Raw genomic sequence first — 14,788 nt, 5'->3', positions numbered from 1 at the left:
CAAATTGCATCCAAGTGTTTGGCATACATTACAGGGTAAAGATTATACCTCCTTATAAAAGCTGCAAACTGGCATGATCAATAGTAAAATTACATTACCCTGTCACCAATATATTTGTGTTTATACTATTGTTTTCAAAAGCTGTTTCTCCTTTAAAGTCCTAATCTTACTTTTGGCTTGAAAGGAAATGTTTGATGAAAGTATAGAATGAGTAAAGGTCATTTGGCCCATTAAATCACAGACCACATCCAATCTGCTCTGCTATAGCTTCTATCCAACCCTACATTTGAGAAATAATGCTTGGCATTTATGTAGTACCCTTATCATATTAAAATGTCTCTTAAGTGTTTCATGTGATTAATCACTTTTGAAGTGTAATAATTGTAGTTAGACAAACCAAATACCCCTTCAACATCAGTAACAACCTACAGCCGAACAATGAAATGAATGACCAACTAATCTGTTTTTTGGCAGTATCGGTTGAGGAAAAACTCCCTGGTCTTCTTGAAATACTACCGTGGGATGTTTAACATCCACCCGAATCATCAAGATAGGCAAACAGCAAGCACCTTGATTTAACATCTCACCTGAAGAATGGCAATGCAACACCCCCACCCTCTCGGATTTAAGAGCTGAACTCCTGGTTTGGGGCTTAAATGCACAACCTTCTGATTCAGAGGTGAGAGTGCAAACAACTGAATTAGCTTGATCCCTTGCCAGGGGAGTTTTTCCTTGCCCCTGTCTCCATAGTAATTAACCTGCAGATAATTGCTCCACCTGCACCGACATCAAATGTCGCGCTCAACAGCCACCCCGCCCCTAAGACGCTGCAAGTCCAAAACAGCGACCCGTAGCGGTGTCCTTGCCTCTGATTGGCCGCTGGACATTGTACAACCGTCCTGAAGCATGGCGTGAGCGATGCATCGTGGGAGTTGTAGTCTTGACGTCAGCGGGGGCAGGGCGCCTGCGGGCGGGAAAAAACTACATCTCCCAGCGGGCTGTGCGCGGATGCCCGGCAAAGGGGGAGGGAGCGTCGAGCGCGAGAGAAAAAGAATTCCTTCCCTGGATGCTCGTCAAGATGGCGGCTTGGGGAAGGAGGCGCGGTGTCACAGGGATTAGGGAAAGGTCAGTATCCGCGCTCTGGTGAAGTTATGTTTTTCTTTTATCCGACGGATGGAGCTACGGCCTTGGCGCGTCACCTTTCGACCCTAGCGTGTGATGGCGGCTCGTGTTGTTAAATCGAGGAGGGAGGGAGAAGGCAAGCTCCACATTTGCCGGCCTACCACAGGCAAGGCAGGGGGCGGGCTCCGGCTCCGGCTCCGTAACGCACTCGGTTGGGGGGGGGGTTTAATGTAAAATGACCGTCTCCTAATTAAACTTAGCCGATTAAATTGGTATCCGCACCGTCGGGATGAGCCAACCGTGTTCATCCGCAGCTCTTCTCGAAGCTTCCAAACTTGAGCTGTCCCGTTGGAGCCATGAAGGGATTAATACATTTGGGGAGGGGGTAGTGGAGGAGGGAGAAGAAGACTTCAAATAAATTCTTTCTTGGCGGCCTGTGTCTAGATTGGTCGTAAATTGATGAGATGCTGCACAGTTTTTTACGTGAGATTTTAGGCGCTCAATAACGCTTCTGCCCTTGTGGGTCAAACAAGAGAAGTGATCAAGTAAACAATTTTTAAGACAATGACACTTAAAAAGTGCCTCTGACCTCTTTATTGCTTGGTGACGAAGCAAAATGGGTAAATCTGTAGTGTCTATTTATATTTCAGGAGGGTGATGTGTAGGTAAACCGCCTATCGGTGAGTTATAAATAGGTACTGTATTGCATATTTACTATATGTTCTATTTATATCATTGGAGTGTAAATTAGTGCTTTTTTATTAAAAGAGGCTATCTTGCCATCTGTACCTCTTGCACATTCAACAGTTACAAAGAATTACAAAAAAGGAACTCCTTTTTCTTTTGTGTCTATTTCGATTTAATCGCAAGAATTGGTGAGATTGGAAGTGCTGGCTTGAAGGAATTACTGAGCTCAACGGTGTGAGGTTGTCAGAATTAGCACATCCAGTTGGTGCTGAAGCAATCTCCAGTTAATTTCATTCTCTTGCAAGATCAGGCTCAATTATGCCTTCAAACCAGCTGCCTAAATGGCATCAGTACTTATTGTTTCAATGCAACTAAACAAATGGAACAAATCATAAGGATTGGTATCACATATAAATCTGATTTTTAAAATGACCAGTTGGTGAGATTCCCTCTTTAAAAACTATCTCTTATTTTAAGTACAAGGCAGTTCTGTGGTGTTACATGAAAACCACTGGCCACTGTTAAGCACATTGGGAGTTTTACAATATTAAAGATGTAAGTTGCAATTTCCTGAAATTTAATATTTATAAATCTTGAGATTTGGTTCTTGACATCTTCCAGCTGCATATAGAAATTATATTATGTGATCTGTAGCATTTCTCTCATCTCTCCTAATATCTGAAATCTAATTTATATAACTGAAATTAAATTAGGAAAAAAGTTAAAGGTTCATAACCAGAAAGGAAACTAACCAGATAAATCTGCGGAAGTTGCTGAGTATTTTGGTAACAAGAATTTCCTCCAATTTTCACTTGAAATATTTAAATCATTTTCTTGCCTCAAACTATTTTAAAAATGAAAAGCAGGGGGGGGGAATTTTGGAATTATTTTCTTTTTATTTAAAAAAATGAACTTCGATCAACTAAAAATTGTGTCCCATAGATATTCTGGAAGGTAAATGCCAAGTTATAATGCTAGAGTTCTACCATAATATTAGAAAAAAAAAGAAAGACTTGCATTTATATAGTGCCTTTCATGACCTCAGGACATCCCAAAGTGCTTTACAGCCAATGAAGTACTTTTTGAATTGTAGTCACCGTTGTAATGTAGGAAATGCAGCAGCCAATTTGCACATAGCAAGCTCCCACAAACAACAATGTGATAAATGACAGGATAATCTGTTTTTTAGTGGTGTTGGCTGAGGGATAAATGTTGGCCAGGACACCGATGAGAACTCCCCTGCTCTTCTTCGAAATAGTGCCATGGGATCTTTTACGTCCACCTGAGAGGGCAGACGGAGCCTCGGTTTAACATCTCATCCGAAAAGAATGCTAAAGTTCACACTGGAAGTGCTGTGTTAAAATTATTTTGGTGAATATATCACAACACACTAATAGATTTCCATACCACGGAGTATATGCAACCTGCAAACGCAAGCGACTATAGCTTTTCTATTTGCATTTATATTTCTAACTCGCTCGTTTGCTCCATTTGAATTTGGTGAAGCTGGAGATTTGGAAAGGGCTATTTTTAGTGCTATTATCTCATTGGTGGATAATTCCTAACCCAGGATATCCAGATTTTACTATGAGCAGTTTGAGATAGAAACAAATCAATGAGAATGTTGATTTAAACTTTTGATGTGGCTCACAAGCCACCATGGTATGCTCCTCATTGGCTTATTAAGACAGAAACCTTGGACAGTCCCAAGTTCTAGGGCTTCATGCTCTGATATTGGGACTGATATTAAATCAGTAGATTGGTGTCTCGTCTCTTAAGTTTTGCTGCATATTATTGCTGTGGAGTGGACAGTAAAATACTCATGGTCAGTATTCACTGGTTCATATTTTGTAATATCCAGCACAGACACGGTGGCTGAATGGCCTCCTCCTGTGCAATCCACAATGATGCACAGCCAGCAGTAATGTTGGACTGGTCAACTATGGTTCCCATTTTTGCGCTAGCTTGCATCTGCTGGGCTCTTGTCATAATTCTGTGTGGAATTAACTTCCAAATCAGGGTAATGAGTCCTGGGTTTGCTGCTTCCCTCTTCCCCACCCCCCCCCCCCCACCCCCTATTGTATTGCAGTTGCTGATTGCTTTGTGTTCCAGGGTATTTTACACTTCAGTCACTTTAACTTAAATGTTAAAACTTAATACCTTAAACTAAATCTATTTCTTTTGAAGCTCCAGCTGCTTGTTTTGGTAAATACTGTTGTTTTTCCAACAGGGAACACTGTACGGTCATGCACCTATAACTTGGCATTCCTGTGTGTCTGCTTAAATTTGGCAAGTAGCATGTTTGCCGAGTCATTCAGTGTTGACAAGCAGTGGGTATGATAGTGTTCTGCTTATCAACACATTGCTGCTGTATGTAAGTTTAAACATTTCAGTGAAGTGACCGGTTACTCAATATGTCCATGTATCAACTGCGCTGCAGTTCATTATGGCAGAATGAGATGTATCTTCCTGAAAAATACTAGGCAACAAGTGTGCTGAGCACACTTGTTTAGATCGCGATGTCTCTAGTTTCTTAATTTACTGCAGTCTATGTTTCTGTGTGTTGAGACTTGACTTGAAGAATCTTCTGGCCAACAATACTACGTTTTTAGTTTATTTGTAAAAGAAAATGTTCTTTACCTGGAATTCCCATTAAATATGAAGAGTACAAAATAGCCCATGTGAAGAACTTTTTAACAGAATGAACAGTAAGGTGAGAGGAGGCTTGTGTGGAGCATAAACACCACATGGAGCAGTTGGGCTGAATGGTCTGTTTCTGTGCTGTAAATTTTGTGTATGTAATAATGACTTTAAAACCCTACTATTGCTTCCCTATGTAGTACACCCAAACGGTGTGAAATGCTGCTGATTTTACATATTCACTTTCTTTATTTTGAAGGACCCCTTCCTTCAGCAGACTTGTTATGCTCAGCAAATGTCTTTTAAAGTTTACCCATCCTATATATCTCAACACTTAGTAATCTTATATTGCAGATTGAAAGATTTCAGTGTACCAATTATTAGTCTAAAAACATTCTTGCCTTTTTGATCAACATAATTATAAGTGTGTTCAGGGTGTGGCATTAACTAATTTTTGGCCAATTAGCCTTTCTAGTTGAATCTATAAATCTTGCAGCCTTCTTGGAAATATGTAATATTATAATGGTGCTTGCATGTTATGCAGAACATTTCCTGATGGTGCTCAATATGCCACGGAAATGTAGGCAGTAGTAGTTGGATGTTGAGGTAAAATTTGTAACTACCCGTCATGACCAAACACTCACATTGTTAATGTCAGGCTCCAGCATGCATGGTTTAGTTCTGATTTCTGTATTTGTTTCAGTGCGTTTTTGCAATCTTACCCTAAATCTGAAGACGTCTGCACCAAATGTAATGAGACAAGTTGTGACCGAAGTATTTTATCTTTTCATCTCTAAATATGCTTGTGCTACACACCTTTTCAGTGTTCTTGATTATCCTGTTGGGCCAGCAATGGGGTGTCTTAAGTTTGTCCTATTGTGACTCCTGCTCTGATTTTATTTTGAGCCTTTATTTTTCCTTTGATGGAGCAGGTCTGATGGGCTAAATGATCAATTTCAGTTTCTGTCAGTGGGATGTCAGTGTCATATTTTCCAAGATCTTTCTCTTAATTGAGAAAGCTTGATGAATGGCAGTGGTCCATTTGCAAGATGAAGTAAATCAGCAAGTAGCGATTAGGTGATGCCGTACTTAAGTTATATTGTTTTGTGGGCGTGGAACGCCTTTCTTCTGTTTTTTTTGAGGTCATAGGATTGAATGTGACAAAAATTGGATGAAAAGCTAGAGAAATGAAAGAATGTGGAGGTAAGATCAGATAAATTTCATGAAAATTTAAGGGGGCACATGCTAAGTGTTAGGAAGAGAAAGTTTAAGAAAAGGGGTTTGAAAACACCTAAAGACACTATAACATCCTTGAAGAGCTTAGCAATGTTTGTGTGATGTGGCAGTGTTAAAACCCCAGGTAATCTTTGATCCTGGTCTTGAACTTGCCACTTGAAGAATCACATACAAACCTACATCTTATTCATTCTGTGGTAGTGGCGCGGTGCAATAGCTGTATCCCAAATAATTGTTTTTATTTGTATAGGATCAATTTGTTTACAAATATAATTGCAAGTTAAGTACAATTTATCAGACAAGTGCAGCTGCACTCTTTTTTGGTCAGTTAGGTATCTGATGTGCAGAAACCCATCACCATGTTTAAGTCTCCAAAACCAGCTGCTGAGAAATCCATACAAGTAGAGTTTGTCCAGTATGGAGCACATGCTCTATTCCCTTACAGATACATCTCACTTAACCTAAGTCCAGAGTGTTTAGGTGTCGGTTGGCAGAACCGAAGCTAGGGGGTGGAAGGATGGAAACTGATTCTGCTGGAGTGTAACGAACTAAAACTGCTTAATAACTAACTCAAACCTCTTAGCTTACCAGCACAAAGCATTGGCAAGTTTCCCACTTCTTGTCTAGCCAGGATCATCCTACCTGACAGAGCATTGGTCTGCAGGGTTATCGGGAGTAGAGTGGGAAGAACCCCAGTCCCAAGTGACAGGCCTACCTTTCCAGGTTCCATTAGTGGCTAGGTTGGCTCAATCATCAGCAGTGCCCTAGAATACTGTAGACCCACTTGACACAGACATTGGATTACCAAGTCTGCGACAGAGGATTGACGGGGTTTTGAGTCTTTGCTGGATGGATGGTAGGAATCGGGGATTGCTCGTGAGTGGCATAGTGAGCAGCACAACTCAAAAAAATGTAAGTGCATTGCCACCATCACTCCTGACTACAGCATGGACATACAGTGTACCCCATTGAATGGTGTTCCACCATTTCAAGAGCAGAGCTTTAGCAACAGCCGTTTGCCTCTCCTCAACACAGTCATTGTAGGCAGTGAACCCAATATGAGTGAGGGATCTCGTACCGGACCGCCAAGTCTGAGTTTGCTCATCAGCTATACAACAGATATCAGCTTTATGTGTGATGGAAGGTTCTACACAGGGCAGGTTGCGATGTGCCAACCCTCTTGATTTTCTAGATGTCCAAATGTGGTGCTATAGACCATGCATGCTCACCACCAACTCTTTTGATCCAGGTGCTTTTGTAAAGAAGTATGCCTGCCAGTGAGGCTGACTGCCCTGCCAAGGTATTCAGTGACTGGTCAGTGTAGGCCAGAGCCCTTCCTCCAGGAAACTCTCCTTTTTTGCCACAAATTCATCATGCACATCTTATCATAAAGAAGAACTGTCTGAATACATGTCAATTACAAAATTAGCCTGCACTGGGACTTTGGTCTTCACAGCTCCCTTCAATGAGAGCAGAATCCTTTTTCTCCCTCTCAGCGAGGTCCCACAAGACTGTGGTTGAAGTTGACGTTTCACGGTACCCCTAGGTACTGATATGAATCAAAAGTTGGAACATTGCTCACTCTTGAGGGAGTGGTTCATACAGTTTCTCGCACCCTTATACAAATCCAAGATTTGGCAAGGTACTCCCGTAACTTCAAGATTCTTCATGAAAGCTGCTAGAGTCACTAGGTTGAAAGCCTTTTCAATGAAAGCAATGTACGTGGGTTTCCCCTGACCATCATGAGGCTTTGTTATCTTATAAACTGCCCTGCGCATTCCCCATGCGAGTGGAATCCAACCTGATCCTTTCTGCTCACTTTGCAGACCTTCAAAGCATCTGATGTGTCTGTCCTGACCACCCAAAGAACCAACTGACGAGCCACTGACATTGGCAAGAATTTCTTGATAGTTTTGGGCTCACTTATGGTTAGAAACCGTAACCGTGCTGTGGAAAACCTAATGTGTACATGCATCGAACAGGATCTTAATCACCTCAGAAGGGCAGTTCCTGGCTCTGATTTCAAAGACCTTCGCCATTCTCTCTGCCTAGAGGAGATGTTAGGAATTTAGCATGAATACAGTCAATGCCTGTTGCCCTACTATTCAGGTGACGCAATGTGGAGTCCCCTGCCTTCTCTACAACTGTTTATTAAGGCTTTCTATCTATAAAGCACACTCCACCAACTTTTACAACCTCTTTGCAAATGGATCCTTACTACAGCCTGCTGGGTGAGACTCCAGCTTAGTATATTGCTCTCTTCAGAGTTAGACAATCCCCTGATGGGTTTGTTGGGGAGCACAATTTGTCGATCATTGGCACTAACCAGAGGATTCCTTTTCATCCATGATTGATAAAATACTTTAGCTAATGGAATAACAACGTAGGATTGTTTTTCTGTAATTGTGCAACCAAATGGATGAACACAACCCACCTAACTTCATCTTAATGATCCTATTGGTCTCTCAATTGCTGTATCAATCTACATTTGCAACCCTTGAATGCTCTAAAGAAGGTTTCAATGATCCTCTGTTTTCGTCTGACAGTTCTTTGTTGCCCAGTGACAAAAGTGAGAGGAAATTGAACAGTATTCAAATATATGGGGACACTGCCGGAGCCCAATTTTCTATCAGCTCTTGCAAGTTTCTCTGGCATAACTCTTAAATTGTTAATAAAATGAAAATTTGTGGTGGGTATTTTTTCTTTAAGTAATATATTTTTTGAGCAGTTGGACTCAGTTGGTAGTACTGCACTCTTATCTCTGGGTCAAAAGATTATCAGTTTGAGCCAGCAGTTAAGCGCATAATCTAGTGCACTACAAAGGAGCGCTCCATTGTCAGAGGTACTTTGAGTGAGATCTTGCTTAAATGTAACGTAGGCTCAAGAGAGATATGATTGAAGTTTTTAAAATTGACATGATTGGGTAGAATTGGTAAAATATTCAGACTGGAGAATGATAGGCATTCCTTCATGTCCTATAAAGTGCTTGTAATATCGGTTAGATGTCACAGCCTTTAGAAGGACATTTCTTGAGCAAGTCAGTGTTCTTGGTACTTTGCTCCAAGACCGTTGTCCTTCCCTCCTCTCCCTTGCCCACCATTAGCTAGGTGATGCTCTTAAGTTTCTGCTCTGAGTTGCCCTCTGGGACATGGTTTCTTGTGATTGTGGTAAGTATGGCTGTGTTATAGCCCTTTAGTTCCCAAAGCAGAAAGACAGTGGGGAATGTGTGGATCCATTCAGTTTGTCTTATGATGTGTCATGGGTAAGAGTGGTCTCCTGAAGCTTGCATTTTTGCTTTTGTGGAGTCAGGGAGATGTTAATGAAATTGGACACAGGTTTCTTCTTTTGCCTTCAACAAAAGGACTTATTAAGCACAAAAAGTCATTTTGGAGTGCTTTATAGGACAGTGGATAGTGAGTGGACACAGAGCCTGGTCAGTGAAGAAAAGATGATCAGGAGGGCGCAAAGGCAAGGTCAAGGAGGAGGATCTTGAGGTTTTTGTAGGCAGTCAGGGTGGTGGTGTGGTGAAAACACTTAAGTAGGGAACTCCAGAGGGTGGGTGACAAGGTGGCTGAAGGAGCAGTCACTGGAGCAGAGGGAATGGAGAGTGAGAAGTAAGACAGTGTTGAAGGACCAGAGGGTGCACTCGGAGACCTACATGGAGCTTGGTGAGGACAAGGGTTTTGAGGATGCAGCTGAGGACACGGGTCATTGAGTGGTTTGTAGTTTATGGGCTGGCAAAGAATGTTGGAAAAGTCCAGATAAGAGCATAGAATAGGGTTTTGACAGAGGTAGGCAATGTTGAAGTGCAAGGAAACTCTGTCAGATTAGGTGTGAAGGAGGAAGCTGGACTTGGGCTTGAGGACTTTGTCACAGTTCCATACTTCTGGGTTAAGCCCAAGATGACAGTTGAGGAGATTCATGGAGTCGCGGCCAGAGGCATGTAGGTGTTTGCAGGAGCCGAAGAGCATAGCTTCAGTTTTTCAGACATTAAGGTGAAGGAAATTTTGGCTCATCTGGGTCTTGATGTCAGATAGCCAAACACTGGCTTCCTGTGTCCCAAGGAACCAACTAAGATTATAAACATTTCTCTTGAAGCTCATCATAACTTTTTTTTCTCCCTCACTGACCTGCACCTTTTGCAAATATCCCTTGCTCTTCCTCCTCACTGTGTTGAAATCAAAATTCCCCAGATTATTCCTCCTCTAATCATTCTCTCCTAGCACCTCAAAGCTCTGGAACTACTTCCTTACCTGTGTCTTTCCTTCCTGCTACAGGCTTTTAAAACCCATGCTTGACATCACTGATATTGATTTGATCTGCACAAGTAAAAATAATGTAATTATGTATCTAAGTAGGGATGTGAGAATTTTTGAAATGTCAGGTATATTTATAGATATGAAGTGATATTCATACAAACTTGTTTTATCAACTTTGTTTGAATTGAAGGGTGAGTATTCTCAGTGTCCTGTGTATCTTACATAGTTAGAGTCCACAGCATAGAAACAGGCCATTCGCCTCAACTGGTGTATGCCGGTGTTTATGCTCCACATGAGCCTCCTCCCACCCCTCTTCAACTAATCCTATCAGCATATCCTTCTATTCCTTTCTCTCTTTTGTACTTATCTAGCTGACCCTTAAATGTATTTATGCTATTCACCTCAACTACACCATGTGGTAGCAAGTTCCACATTCTTACCACTCTTTGGGTAATTAAGTTTATCCTGAATTTCCTGTTGGATTTGTTAGTGATTATCTTACGTTTATATATTTATAACTTCTAGTTTTGGACTCCCCTACTTATTTTTTCATGAAAGTTTAAATATCTAATCCTGTTCCAAGTATTACATCTTGTGACGAGGAATCAATAATGGTAGTTTTATTAGACTGTGGTATTTCATGGTTGCTGAAGATGGTATTGCTAGAAGATAACCTGCAGTTCAGATGATTTCAGTTAAGATTTTATTAAGGAGGAGTTTGCTCTCGCAACACTTACAATGTTGTAAGTACAGTATTTTAATTCTCATGGTGGTTGTGATTCTGGACTGGTAATTGTCGGAGCTGTATACCTACTTAATTCTCCTCTTGAGTAAGAAAGACTTGCATTTTATATAGCGACTTTCATGACCTCAGGACATCCCAAAGTGCTTTACAGCCAATAACGTACTTTTGAAGGGTAGTCACCGTTGCAATGTAGCCAGTTTGCAGCAAGGACCCACAAACAGCAATGTGATAATGACCAGATCTTATAAATCAATGGCGTTAATTTTTTTTGATGAAGAATTATAAATAACTAGTTTTTAAAAAAAATCTGTGAGCTGAACTAAAATTGCCACAACTAATGTATCCCATTTTGCTGTCCTCTTTAAGCTGTAGGTTGGAGGGTGGGGGGAAATGACGTACTTCAATTTAACTACAGCTGCTTCTCGGCTGATGTCCCTAAGAGTTGCCAGATTGTTATAAATTCTCGTCTCCCTCATTTCCCATCTTACATGTTACATGCTTTTTTTTTACCTCTGCAGGGGAACACTGAATTCAACAGACTGTTATATTGTCCGTGAAATCTACAATGGGGAGAACGCACATGAGCAATTTGAATATGAGCTGGAGCAAGCCCTGGAGACCCAGTACAAGTATATCATCATTGAGCCAACCCGAATTGGGGATGAGACGGCACGCTGGATCACAGTCGGGAATTGCTTGCATAAAACATCTGTTATCGCGGGATCAGTCTGCCTGTTAACCCCATTAGCACTGGCTCCAGAATACACCCGTTACATAACCCTGCCTATCGGGGCCATCAGTGTGGCCTGCGCAGCTCTATATGGCATTTCATGGCAATTCGACCCCTGCTGCAAGTACCAAGTGGAGTATGACACCTGCAAACTCTCCCGGTTACCTCTGAACACACTCACTTCATCCACGCCCGTGGTTCTGGTTAGAAAAGATGATATTCACAGGAAAAGACTCCACAACACTATAGCATTGGCATCCTTGATGTACTGTGTTAAGAAAATCTGCGAGATCTGTGTAGTATGATGGGGACAAACGAGGCAGTTGTATCCACCTAATAGTTCTGTCACGTATGAGAAGTTGTGGTCAGTGAAGACTGCAGGAACAAGGTCTCAAATAGATTTTCCGAAGTATCTCCCCTGTGCACTGACGTTTCCAATCCCCGTACTAGTTCTTGCCCATCCCCATGATCTTGACCTTGTGTAAAAGACCACAGTACACACCTGACATTTGTATAAGAAATTCAAAATATGCAGAACTACTGAGATGTTTCAGGTGATGAGCAGGCAAATGTCTATGACCCTCTCAATTATTTTCATGTTCTCCACATTTCCAAACAAAGGCATTATCTGGCTTGCATGGAATATTTTGAGTTGTGATCATAACATTTTACAGCAAGGAATTCCCACAAGGGTCCTAATATATGTTCAGAGTTGAATGCATAGATTTTCAAGATTTCTGTGATGGCTTTTGATGGGTCTTACCAACTGATATTGCTGCGAATCAGAAACATTATTGAACATATAATGTAAAATGTGATCTTCAAATTTGTCTCCTGAGCTAGGCTGCAGTGCTTGAGATGAATTAATTTAACCCGATTTTCAGTTATTACTTCAATAGTGAAACTGTAGCAAGTCAGTTTCCAATTGACATTGTCACATTAAGGGCAATAGAATGAAGTTCATTTGCAAACCAGATAATGACTTTTAGCATATCTGAATTTAATGTGTGTTAACTCTTAGTCATTTTGCTTCTTTTTACTATAGATCACTGCCATGTAGTCAGGAGTGCTGAGGTTTAAAAGGCCACTGAGAAAGGTGCAGCACCTGGCTGCTCATCAGAGGGATTTTAATTTTGTTACTAACGTAGGTTCTTCCACCGTGCATTTTTTTTATATAATGGTCTCTGCTTTCTTCATGAACAAAAATCCAAGCTTTGTTGCTGTCACGTTTGCTCACTTCTGTTGTAAATGTGCATCAAGTTGTGTTGGAGTTAGACTCTGTTAAAGTGGTGCTCTGATTCGGTGTAACTCGTTGTTTGAGTTCCAAACCAGATCCGAGAAAGCTTTGAAATTAGAATTCGGCCTGCAATATACATCGCCTGGTTCTAGTTTCCCTGCAAACAAGCTGTTGCTGACTTTTTTTTATTTGGCAATAAAAGGGAACATTTTGGACTCAGTCACAATTTCACCAAGATTCCTAATCTTGACTTTGGTGACGTTTCCAGCCTGACTCATCGGTCGGTATTTACTGCATGTTTGAGTAATTTTTTTTCATTCCTCATGGTAATATTACATGGGAAGCAACATAAAGTTCTGAAGATGCAATATGGAGGATTGGAGGGCCCCCCGAATAGTGGGTTCAGGTTATACTAATACTTTAGGATTACAGTGCAATGTAAACAAACTTGCATTTATTTTCCTTGGCTTGCGTTGTGGAAATGGTATTTATACGATGCAGTGATCAACTTTGTGTACCGTGGGGCAAAGATGTGTGTCTGATTAAACATGGCACACTTCAGGCATAAAGATTGTTGGGCATGTTATGCAAATTATATTTTAAGACAAAGTAATTTTTTTGAAAACTTTATAGATACGTGTATCTTGGACATTCTTAGACAATCCAATAAAGAATGAGAAGAAATGGTGCTGGAAGTGCTAAATGATGTTACAGTGACTTGGTTAATATTCACCTCCAGAAGGCACGGTTTGTGCTCAGTAATTTGGAGCCCATGTCAAACACTATACCCAGAGCTATCGATATACCTGATGGTGGCTGACACTAACTTTTTTTGGTAAATACTTGAAAAAGGATTTATTTGACCTGTTTTGTATTGATGTAAATTTACTTCCACTCTGGAAAGCAGTAGGATATGCTGAGCAGGCATTTTTGCTTCTTGCTTAGTTTGTGTGTTCCCAACAAACACGTTAAAAGGTTTCTCGAAGCATTTGCCAAATGTAATCTGATGTTTGACACTGGAACACTTCAGTTGATATGACCAAATTAAAAGCATTTTATATTTAGACACATCAAGTGAGACTAAAGGAGAAGCATGTTCCACAGAATTGTCACGTAATTCTGATTGTTACATAGGAGCTGTTGGTTGCCCTGTGTTTGTGTTCACTACAGCAGTAGTGCTAACAAGAGACAACCTCAGAACATTGTGGCATTCGCTCTCGCGCGCGCTCTCTCTCTCTCTGTCTCTCTCTCTCTCTCTCCTCCCCTCTCCATGGATCCACTCCGTGATATAACTTGGTATTGTAAAGAACACTTCCCATTCAGGAGTAGCTCTTTATACAGAAGTCTACATGAAGTGAATTATAAAGTGCTAATCCAAGGCTGACTTTCACACCAGAATGAAATGTAAAGCAAGATAAAAAGAGGTGACAGATTCAATGTCTTTATACCATTCAGTAGAATATGCTTCCCTTATAAGTCTTGAGTCAGTTTCATTATTTGCCAGATAAATTCTCTACTCCCTCGACAGTCACGGTAACCTTTTTCATCCAGAGTCAGTATTATTTCAATTACACAGCTTTAAATCATACTTGAAATGCTGAACATTTTCCACATGTTACACCATTATCAGCTTTTAGACTTTCATATGTTGAATAATAAGCAAAATGAGCATTCAATATTTATAGGGCAATGGAAGCAGTATTGTGCAGCTGCCACTGTAGCAGTATTTACACTAAAATGTAGTATTCAAAGTGTTAGTGTTGTACTATTCAAATCGGGACCCACTGGCAGAAGTAGAGGGCAGTATATATCAGCGTTGTCTGTATCCTGTCACTTACCAGTGTTCCCCATCAATTTCCAAACATTTCCCATAAATATTTTCATTGATATACAGGTGCTTATTTTTTTTGGAAAATAGTTTACACGGTAACTTTTGTGAATGAAGCTTTGCAGTATATCCATTTTTTTTGAACCAGTTGCTCATTCAAGGGGAATTTGTGGAAAAGCTTTTGACAGATGCCAGTTTATTTACAACTACGTGAAACAATGGGGTGAGTTGCATTGAAGCACACATCATTGCATCACTTGCGTGTGCATCATGCTGAAAATGATGCATGGCTCCTTTGGCCCAA

At 40.8% G+C, this 14,788-nt stretch overlaps 1 protein-coding gene across 1 annotated transcript; it reads left to right on the top strand.

Annotated features, from left to right (window-relative positions):
- The first annotated feature begins 1,024 nt into the window (after window positions 1-1,024).
- tmem11 (transmembrane protein 11) lies at window positions 1,025-13,340 on the top strand. Its single transcript, XM_068002908.1, has 2 exons — window positions 1,025-1,125; window positions 11,208-13,340. Exons 1-2 carry the CDS (start codon window positions 1,067-1,069, stop codon window positions 11,722-11,724), a joined length of 576 nt encoding a protein of 191 aa, XP_067859009.1. The 5' UTR covers window positions 1,025-1,066; the 3' UTR covers window positions 11,725-13,340.
- Window positions 13,341-14,788: the final 1,448 nt, after the last annotated feature.

This window comes from Heptranchias perlo, chromosome 22 (genome assembly GCF_035084215.1).
Source record: "Heptranchias perlo isolate sHepPer1 chromosome 22, sHepPer1.hap1, whole genome shotgun sequence".
Lineage (NCBI taxonomy): Eukaryota > Metazoa > Chordata > Chondrichthyes > Hexanchiformes > Hexanchidae > Heptranchias > Heptranchias perlo.
The sequence above is the reverse complement of the archived record's forward strand: the minus strand, read 5'-3'. Positions and strand labels throughout refer to the sequence as shown.